Here is an 11454-nt window from a genome sequence, read left to right on the forward strand (position 1 = left end):
GAACAACTATGTGGTTGCTGTAACCAAAGAGCAATGGCTGAGTTACTTATGTTGCAGCAATGATAATACATGGTTAATACAAACGCGGCTCATTACGCGGCAACTACAAATGTATATTTATACACTCAGAGCCAGTTTTCACATGTATACATCTCTAGCTGGCGCGTAGTGAATTGCTTTTGTTTTCTAACATCGCTGCTTTGCGATATAGCATTGATTAATGCAACTATATCGATATTTAGCTTGTCTATGCAAAATGATTCCCTTACTAATTTCTGGTTGCCATAACCAGATCACGCGCAACTTCATTGATGTAGTTGACACACCAAAGTAAATCAATCAAATCAACCATACATATAACTATCATATAAAGATATGTAGAATGATGCAGCTATTTGCTTACAACTAAATATTTTTTATTAAGTGCACCACATCTCTTTTCCGTGTAGGCTATAAATTGTCTAACAAATAACACTATCCAAGTGCCACACGTTAGAAAAAACATTAGACACGTATTTTTTTTATTTTGGCTAACAAGGCATTTTAAGGTTAGAAAACGCATTCAAAAATTTAACACTCTATAGTATAATGATAACTAACGCTATTCCTGAGCGTCATTCTTTTACAGCTTTTACGACATTACTTTATTATAATTTCATTGTCCTCTAGATTAATATAACTGATGCCAAAATCGTAATCATGGGTCTAAAAAACTTCTTCGAAACTGACTTTGAATAAAGTCTTTGAAATGTCTGCGATTTCGGTCCGCCATTTTGAATCTCGCAAAACTAATGTCAAAATCATAATTAGCGACTTCAGAAACATTCAGACAATGAAATTATAATAGAGTAATGTCGCAAAAGCTGTAAAAGAATGACGCTCAGGAGTAGCATTAGTTATCAATGTGCTATAGAATGTTAAATTTTCGAATACGTTTTCTAACTTTAAAATGCCTTGTTAGCCAAAATAAAACAAAATACGTGTTTAATGTTTTTCGATATACTACATGTGTGCAAAGTTTCAAGAAGATCAGCGTGTGGCACTTGAGTAGTATTATTTGTAAGTAACGCAAACTATCCTTAAGAGCGTCAAAGTAGCATAAAAATTTTGACTGGGGAAAGCGAAAAAAATTACGTATTATAGACACTGTTTCATTGAGAAAGCTGGCAGACGTACTAATAGACGTTCTAATCAACTTCGAAGCGGGAACCCTTTTTCCGTCGAAATATAACGATGCATCGCGCCGCATTGGCGATACTGCAAGAATTGCAAGATCAGAAAATTGCACCAAACAAAAATGAAAGAAGATTACGTATTATAAGCACTGTTTCACACACAAACTCAGAAAGCTGGCGTTAATAGACTTACTAAGCGATCTACTTTGAAGCTTCTTCGATGATCTTTCTGCCGTCGGAATGTACGATGTACCGTGCCGCATTAGCGATACTCGTCGACGATTTGTCAAGAAATGTCGGAGAACACAGAGTTTGATCCGTGATTTTTCTTTGGAAACTTTTCTTCTCTCAAGCTGTGCAGCCTCCTCGACAACGACGTCGTCATCGTCATCGGCGATTGTATGCGCGATAGATGAGTAATCAGAATAAGTTGGGTAATACCGAGAGAGCTTCCGATAACGCGCTTCATTCTTCATTTAAACGATTGGTATAACGGACCGGGTATCGAAATTTTATCGCGCGCGCAACTCGCCATTCGCGACATTCTGCGTCACGTTTGCGTACGAGATCTCCGCGCGAGACACGTCGACCTCTAATCCCGACAATTAATTTATCGCCGCGCTCGCTCCCTTCTTTCGCGTGGAAGACAACTCGGAACACCGTCTCTACCTGTCGCCAATTAATCAAACGCACCGCGCCGTTCATCGATGCAGGAATGCATCGCGTCCCGCTCGGCGCACAATTGAAAGGTTGGAGGAGCGCGGCGATTTTATTGCGAATAAAATCGCGCGTAGCCGTCGTTAAGTCGCGCCGAGTCTTCTTCTGCGCGTCCCTATGAAGATTGACGGCATTAATTGGATCGAGGAGGACGACCTAAACTTAGATTTTTATTGATGCTCGCGTTGCGCAAGGATAACTCGGCGCGTGTACGTACGCGTACATGTACGTATGTGCGTGCTTGTGTGTATGTCGCGTATTTAACGACTCCACGCCGACCCGCGATTTTCTCTGGCCGAGCGAGCGAGCGCGCGTCTACGTCGCTGAATTAATGACCGTTCTCGCTACGAGCTATACGACGCGCGCTGCGGTGTCGTAATAGTCGACTCTCGACTCTACCGTCTCTATCGTAAGATCGATGAGGACGAGATGCTACACAATACAATACACAAAGGTGTCGCAAGAGAGCATGCCGGAGATGCAACTCCGCGTCGGGAATCTCTCTCCTGAGAGGAGTAGTCGCTACTCCCTCTCCCCCCTGCAGCCCCTGACGGCCCGCGTCTCGTCGGTGGACGTCGCGATTATAGCGCAATTTTCGCGTTATAGTCTCGCAACTGCCGCTGAAACGCGGCGAGCGAGAGTCGATGAAAAGGTTCTACGGCTTGCAAAACGGCGTGACGGCTCTGCGCGCGCGGGAATTATATATATTCAGCGCGTTTCCGTTGTGTCGTGTCGTCCCTCGATCGATCCGTGTTTTCTCCTCGAGATGTTCTCCCTCTCTCTCTCTCTCTCTCTCTCTCTCTCTCTCTCTCTCTCTCTCTTTCTCTTTTTTGTAAGATCCCTCAGCGTGGCGTGTTTCGTTAACGAATATTGTCTTATTTCTGTTGCAGTATGGTTCGGATGAATTCGGCCAAGACTCGCCGAGGTACACGTCGCCGAAGGCCGCGTTGTATGCCGACTCCTATTATATCGGTAAGTGGAAACGAACTTGATCTCTGTGTATTTCTGATATATGACATCTACACATTTGTCTCCTTCTTAGGTCTCATTTAAAATTTCCTCTCGCTTTTAACCCTACAGCCGTCGCATGAGGTCTTTAAGAGAATATTATATCCAAAATAGTCTTTTCTTATATTTTACATGAACCCAGAAACCTAATTAAACAAAGAAAATATTTAAGTATTCTCAACATAAAAGATATAAAATAATTTTTTATGTTGGAGTCTCTCAAGATCGCATGCGTCGGCTCGTGTTCGAAAAGTAGCGCGACGACTGTAGGGTTAAATTCTCTCTTTTAAAAATTCATTCTGCTCAATACTTTCGTTATGTTTTCTTATTCGTGTGCACTTTGTGTCTACCCCTATTTATCTGAAAAGCCCGCTTATAGGTACGGAAATTGTATCATGCCCTCAGAGGGTTTTCTAAGGCAAGTAAATGCTTTTCTCTTTCTCTCTCTCTCTGTGTATCGAAGCGATAAACAAGGGGAATCAGGTTCAACTCTGTCCGATCGTGTGTGCGCGACATCTTAGAGAAAGTTGAATCTTTTCTGGACGAATCCCGATTGGAACGTCCGGGAAAGTAGGCGGTATTGCATCTGTACATATATAACACGCGGATCGGTTATCAACAACTAATTCCCTGAAACTAATTAAGAAATAGATTACTAACTTATATCTGTTAATATATATAATCGATAACGTCGGCCGTGTTACGATGGATGTAATTAAACGAGATAATAGGAGGCCCCGCAGTTCGATAGATCGATCGTTATCTGGAAATCAGCGCAGCCGTCGGTGGGTAGCAGCAGCGTACATATGTGTATATGTGTATATATGTGTACGCACATGTGTACATGTACATACACACACACACACACATATATATATATATATATATATATATCATTTGCAAATCGCATAACGATCCGAATGGACGATAAAAGGCATTTTACGAGCGCGCTAATATTCAACTGTTTAACGTGCGCTCGTAAAATTTGCCGCTCTGCCTGTCGTGCGTAAAAACAATAACAATCTCGTTATTTGTTCAAGCGACGGGACGAAGTTCGTCGCTGAATTTCGCGGCGTGGATATATATATATATATATATATATATATATATATATATATATCCGGTATATTCGTTGGAAAAGAGAAAATTTCTTTTTTGACAGAAAACTTTTGCCGACGAGAGAGAGATACGTCGCCGATATGAGGTAGTTTCGCACTCGCGGTCGTCACCGCACCGTCCATTTTGCAAATTGCGCTTCCCGTCGTTGTAACAACATATTGCTCGTCTTAAATTTGTATTAATAGTTATTGCTTGAAACCTAAGTGTGTGTGTAAGATGCTCAGATCTGAACTCAGAGTTGAATGAGGGTTTTGTGAATTGCAATTGCAGGTATAAATATCACATATATCATATATCATAACTCAATTGAGAAGGCTGGATTTAAAGAAGATCTGAAGAAAGATCTGAGTATCTCACATGAGACAAGTTTCATGTGACAACTATCAGGGTTACTACAGGCCTGGAAAACCGGGAAAATCGGGATATATATGTCAGGGAAAAATATAAAATAAAAAAATATAAAAATATAAAAAATATAAAAATATAAAATAACCTAGAATTTTGACCTTTCTTTACAATTTTTTGAAATTAAGGTAACTCTCCCTACGTTATAAGAGAAGAATATACGATCTTTAGACCTTTACTAAATCTAAGATCACTAGGGATTTTATTTAAATTTATTAAGTTTATTTTATTTTAATTTAAAAGTTTATAGGTATAATATAGGAATTCAAATGTTATTTAAAAAAATAAATAAGATTTTCTTAGTTTATATTGAATATATATACATCTATACTATTCTATGCATCATAATGTGAACAAAATAATTAAAATTTATATTTTACTCAACGTTTTTTCATTCAATAATCCTTTTCCGTCTCATATCTACATTCTTTTTTGCAATATTCATATAATTTTTGTTAGCCTGAATGTGCACTTTCAGGAATATTATATTATATGTTAGAATTATTATATTATTATATTATATTACTAAACTAAATTTGTATTGTTTTTAGTAATATACTTTTTCTGTATCTACTTTATCTGTAATCCCAAAATGTTAAAAGATTATATTTTGGTCATAGAAAATTCTCCACTGTCGTCTGGAAAACATGAAAAAGTCGGGAAATTTCAAAATTGATTTTCTGTAGCAACCCTGACTATTAATACGGGCCTTAGAGTCGTCGTCCTGATAATATCGCCCGAGAGAAAAAAAGTCGCTTTGCTCTTGGTGAATTCTTCGCGATATCTTCTCGTCGTGTAGTATCGTTCCGAATCAATTCGGCCGTGGAATTCATCACGGTGGTCTAAATAATCGGCGTTTCGCGCAAAATCGCTGTGAGCGGTCTACTATTAGCGTGCGCAACCGCTCACTTTTACGGGGGACGTAATTGCGGTTTACAGTTCACTTTGTAGATTATAACGGATCTCTGATAAATAATCGTCATCTCGCACACCGCAGGTGTCGGCGGACACCGTCACGCTCTGTGCTCCGCGGATATTCGTCCTGGGTACACGGGATTACGCAATGACAGGCCATAAGGCACCGCGTATCGAACTTGACGTTTTGAGTGATAATGCAGAAGTATTTGTTCCATTGTCGTATACGGCGTAATGTCTCGCGAGAAAGGAAAATATTGTACGCAGTTGTAACTATAAAAAAATAACTAACGTTCCTCGAGTTGTGTGCGAAGGAACATGCAAACGATCAAACACACATACAGGACGAGTCTTCTTTTTTTTTTTAAAGTTGGTCGGGGAGAAAAAAATCGACGACGCGTCGACTAGAAATTGCAACATGATGATTTCTCACGGAGAGAGATCTCGCGCAGTCAAAAATATAAGTACAAATATCTAAAACGAGATCTCCACATACACACACATCCGGTGATAGATCTATGAAATCGGCCAAGTTTGCACCGCGGGTTATTGTAGATCGGATGAGAAAAGTAGCGGCCTAAGTATGCCCTCGAAATACGTGTTGGCGTTCGTGGCACCCGGTAGCTGACCGGAATGGCTTATAAATGGGAGGCCACGACGAGGGGCGAAAAAGTTTTATCAGACATCGAACACCGGTAGTTCGTAGGAACGCCCGAGTAGTTTGGCTTAGTTTCCGTTTTCTCGTCGAGGAGCGCCCGGCACGGGAATTATATCAAGCAAAAGTATCAAGAAATACGTTCCCGAAGCTTATTGCTGTTGTTTTCAACTGAAATAATGGCCCGGGCGCCGGGTACCGTCTATTGGCCCTTATACCGGGTGCTCCAACGCCGCGGAACAGCCGACCGGCCGAGTGAGACGTTAGAAAGCGCGAAATTTCCACTTGGCGGGCATCCAGCCACGCAGAGTCGTGTATCGTGTCACGGAATCGTTCTCGAAATAATTACTGCGGAAGGTACGATGTATCGGTACTTTCTTCGTTAACAAGTTTTGCGTATACACATCGATGCGGTGCGTCACACGTTAATCGACCGAAATTGCGCAAACGTTGCACGCGTGGGGCGTCCCGGGGAGGTAGAGAGAAAGAGAGAGGGGGGGGGAAGTGAGAAGAGAAGCGTCTTGAAATTCGGTTAAACGTCGCAGCGATGCGTTTTAACTTGATTTCAACGCCCATTACCCGGGCACGTGGTGTGACATTCTCTCATCATTGAACGCCACGTGCTGTACTATTTGTTGTTTCTCGCTCCAATGACGTAGAAAGTGCGCGCGTGTAGATGACGGAACGCGAGAGCTTATCGGCGCTCCGCAGCGCGTCGTTTCGCGTCTCGGTCACATCTCGCGAAAACGGAAGTTCGCAGAATCGCAAAGCGACTGGCAAAGACGGCGTGCGAGTCTCCAAGTACAGCAGTAACGCTTGTAATCCCGGCTTAATACAAGCGCCGCTTGTGGCTGCGTCATTGAAGTATTTTTGAATTCTTCTCCTCGACGAAAGATGGATAAGAGACAGAGAAATACACTGAGAGAAAAGACTGGTAACTATAACAAACTGCATTTAGTTACAGAAATTCATTGAATCCTTAGTAACTAATACTAAATATGATAATAATTACCAAATATTTAATAGATCGGGAGTATGACGTAATTGCACTCACAGTAACATCAATTAAATAATTTAGTAATAGTTATTTAATGTTAAATATTTAATATGAAATATATTACAGTTATGAACAGATATTTGATAATTGTTATGAAATCGTTATATCTCATATAATAAAAAATTCAGTAGGTACGAGTTCTATTTTGTTACCAGTATAAGTATGTTTTGTTGCAGCACAACGAAAAATTCATTCATTTGCAGCTATTACATCGTTTCAATATCTATTATTACAGATAGTTGGTTGAACCTATCAAAAATTTTGTAACTATTACAAAATCGCTTATTTTGCTCAACTATTCAATAAGTTTTATTTACCAAATATATTCTGGAAGCAAATAAATTTTATTTCTGTCAAATAAATAATTTATTTTACAGAACTAAATTAATTAATAAGTATTGCCATAGCTTTGGCCCGCTATGTTTACGTCTATCATTTAACAATAGTAACCAAATTTTGATAATATTTACTAAATTCTTCTCTCAGTGTAGAGAGAGAGAAAGAGAGATCGACGTGGATCACGTCAGCTACAAAGTATGTGCATTTAATCCCGATTGCATCGATTATTTAAATCCCAGGTCCCAACTCGACCGACAATCGCATGACACATGATCGATCGGATCTCTCTTGTTGCAGATGGTAACACTGCTGGAACCGGTCCCGGTGACCCATGGACGGGTGCCGGCGGTGGCGTTCAACCCCCCTACAGCGGATACGCACCCCCTCACCTGGCGCAGCCGGCGTACCCCATGCACCTACCCCACGATCCCATGGTAAGTGATTTCTCTCCCCCACCTCCCCCGTCTCCCTCCCTAGATCTCTGTCCGCCCACCTTTCTCTCCTTTCACTTCACTTCCCGCCGATTCTACCTTCCCCCATCGCGGCCGCGCCTGAAGAAGCGATCAATCACGGGTGACTCGGCTGCTGCCGGTTCCTGCGGAGCCGGCTCGCCGTGAAAACGCGTCTGGAACTCGGTAATAGACACGAGGGATATTCCTCCTCCCGAATTTTCCTGTCGTCGGATCCTCTCGCGCGCGCGAGTCCGAGACGAGGAGGAGAGGAAGTCGACAGATTAAAACCCCGCGCGACCTACTCCCGCGGTGTACACACTCCTACGGCGGAAGATCGATGTGGCGCTCTCCTCCCGAGCCGCGGCGTGTTCCCACTTCTCTCTCGGTTCGGAAAGTTACGAGGTTCGGCGAAACCTTGAGCACGACATATCGGGTATTGTCGGCGGTGTGTCGGCGTAAAAATTTGATCGACGATAAAAGATTGATCTTGAACCGGAAGGGCTCACGTCCCGCGGCGTCCGCTCTCGAAGACTCCTCGATAATTTCTCGCCAACTTCTTCATATCGCAATTGACAGCGGTGGCAATAGTAATGGTAGCAGTACACACAGAAATACATTTTTCTGTGGAGGGGGGAGGGTTACCGAAATCGTATCGATCTCCTAAATTTCGTACTTCATCAATCGTACGAGATTCTACTAAATGTTCATAGCACACGCACGAAGTAATAAGATGTAACTTGGACTTCTTTTCTTTATATTTCTCATTTTTACACTGTTAGATGCCGTTCATATTCAGTAATAATAAAGAAATTGAGGTTGAGACGATTTCGGCAACTCTCTCTCCTGTACTCAAGTAAATTGTTTCAAGTATTTCGTATAAGTTCATACATCCGCGCAAATCTATTATAAGTTTATCATGAGCGCCAAATTAACTCAATATAATCATTCTGAATCCTAGCAAGTTGAGCAATTCAATTGAGGACGTTAAATTAAAAGAAAAATTCGATTCATTTGCTGCACGGAGTCGAACCAATTTTTTCTTCAATAAAGTTTTGCAATATTTTTGTGAAAAGAATGAACTCTTCCTTTGAGTGTTTGACAAGAAGCCTTTCTGAAACTTGCATTGAGTGTCTTTTTTGAGACCATTATCAATAAAATATTCTTGAATATTATTGAAGATGACTCTATTAGTCAAAAGGAGGAAACTAAACTGAGTAATCGCTTTTCTCAGCAGTAGAATGATACTTTTCTGTGTGTATAGTTCTGTGGTAATGGTAGGAGTAGTGGTCGTAGTAGCATTATTATCAGCAGCAAAGAGAGAGCAGCAGCGGCAATGGTAGCAATAAGATCGCTAAATTCAGTTCGAGGAATGTGTGTTATCGCAAATTTTTACTCGGCCGACGATCTACGTCGAAGCTGGCGGTTGTTTGAAATGCACTCGTCCCGGATGAGATTCCGAGACCCGGCGGCTCTGCTCGCTCGAAAACATCCTTCCACAAATACGCGAACTTTTCGGAGATTTATCGTATCGTTGATGGGTTTCCGCGGAACGTGATAAATCCCCCGATCGCGTCGCGCCGCGTCGCGTCGCGGAACCGCGCTAAATCTCGCCGGGAGAGAGATTGTCGATTTGCCACCGACGAAGAAGGCCGTCGTCTCGAGCCGCGCGACGAGAGCTGAGAATCTAGAATCATCGTCCTCGTCGTCGTCTTCGTCGTTGTCTTCTTCTCGCTTTCGCCATTACTCTCGGCGTCAGCGACTTACCGCGCCGACTTTAATCCTCTTCATCAACCGTGATCCGTGCGACCAGCTGGTGGAATCTTTTCCAGCCGTCTTATTTCGGACCACCCGGTTGACAGTCGCGTGCGAAGAGAGACGCGTTCTCTCTTCATCACTTCGCCACGGTTGAGAGACACTGTTGACAGTGCTCCGTGTAACGCTCCGGAGTAACGTCAAATGACTCACTGGCGTCTATATATAGCGCGACCCTCCCGCTACTCCGTGTTTCTAGTCAAGTGCAGCCTTCGTTTGATTTACGCCGTTCATGGTTACCACGAAATCCTCCTCTTCGTGGCACCTCGCGCCGTCGTCTCTCGGCGGCCTCTTTCTCTTTGAGACAACGAGAGGAGGCTTCTGTTCCCGGCGTGTGACGTTCGCGATTGCGAATGTTCGACGATGCTTCGCTAATAGCTTCGTACAGCCGAGAGCGCTTCGCCAATGTTACCTGCTTCTTTCTTTCGAATCTACTGTCTCGGAATCTCGCAGATATGCCACACAGCTGATTACGAGTCACGCTTGAATTGCTGATCTGTAATATCCTGAAGATCGACCATTTTGTTTATTATCCGCGCGGCGGGGTGTGGTTCCTTGACCCGCGTGATGCGGCAAGAAACGTCGTAAAGACGTCGTGCGATTCAGAGTGAACGCGCCTGGGAAGGATGGAGCTTAAGCGTCAGGAGGTAAGACTTCCTTCGGTAGCAAAGGGTTAAACATTTACGATCTCCCCCGGTTTAATGACCCATCTTCCGAGAAGCCGTGTCCGCGTCCATCGAGAAGTCTCGCAGGAAGACGCGTCTCCGAGTCGCTCTGTGCACCAGTCGACACCTCGAAGCGCTCCCATCACGTCCGCGCGACGTTCTTCCCCGTTAGTCGTCCGAGCACTTCAATTTGTTGATAAATACACTATGAGCCCCGCAGCCGCGGTGGTGCTTAAAATTAGACTTTTACGAGCGATCTCAGTAGGTGCGAGAGAACGGCCATCCCGCCGGACGTATCCGGTATCAAAGGTACCTCATGATCCATTATGACCGGAGGAGAGAGGCACGTTTAAGAAATCGTACAGATCGAGTCGGGTCGAATCGAGTCGGGCGCGCGCGACCGTTCGAAATCACTTCGGGCTTGTAACGGGAACCTTTATCGCTTGTAGCTACAACGAGATAAATCAATCCTCGTTTCGCGCTCACTCTTTCGCTTTTTTTTTATCTCTCTCTCTCTCTCTATCTTTTTTTCAAAACACATATCTCTTAGGGAACCCACGCGAGGAGGAATCCCTCACAAAATTCCCTCAACGAGTCCCATCGACGAAGATAAAGACCGAGATGTATGACCGTCGCGTCGAATAAATCGCCAACAATCGGCGTCGTTGTCACCGCGTTCCGTGGAATTCTCGTTCAGGAGAACACGGTTTCTTTCCTTTTCGACATTCCTCCGAACCTCACGAGTTGCCGACAATGTAAAAATTCCGTCAATTTGGAGAACCTGTGAAGATAAGCACCGAGATACCGCGTAACCGTTGCGCGTCAGGTCGGAGACGCGGAATCGAAGATGTTCGCTCGCTCGTTTACATGGACGCTCCACGAGTCTCCTCGGAATAGACAATTAATCCTTACGGTGACTGTCTCCCTCTCAAGCTTCTACCAAATCCCTAAAACCCACGAAATTTCTTCAATCACAGAATCCATGAGAACACGAGATTCCGTAACATCGAATAATCTCAAGTTTCGAGATGTTATCGAAGAAAACACGTCGCGTCTCTTCGCGACATTGACGATTAGCTGACATTCCTACGAATCCAATTGCCGAGAAGAAAAAGAATCTCTTGGACGATCAAGA

General features: G+C 43.3%; 1 protein-coding gene across 14 annotated transcripts in view; it reads left to right on the top strand.

Annotated features, from left to right (window-relative positions):
• LOC116849987 (protein daughterless) overlaps window positions 1–11454 on the top strand; it is a 196021-nt gene that overhangs the window by 169561 nt on the left and 15006 nt on the right. For all 14 annotated transcript variants that reach the window (XM_032827737.1, XM_032827729.1, XM_032827731.1 and 11 more), the window contains 2 exons: window positions 2783–2864; window positions 7688–7824. In XM_032827737.1, coding sequence (XP_032683628.1) covers window positions 2783–2864; window positions 7688–7824 — 219 coding nt within the window. The remainder of the gene's footprint in view (window positions 1–2782; window positions 2865–7687; window positions 7825–11454) is intronic.

This window comes from Odontomachus brunneus, unplaced genomic scaffold (genome assembly GCF_010583005.1).
Source record: "Odontomachus brunneus isolate Ranch 3 - 2012 unplaced genomic scaffold, Obru_v1 Obru_scaffold_130, whole genome shotgun sequence".
In the NCBI taxonomy this organism is placed as follows: Eukaryota; Metazoa; Arthropoda; class Insecta; order Hymenoptera; family Formicidae; genus Odontomachus; species Odontomachus brunneus.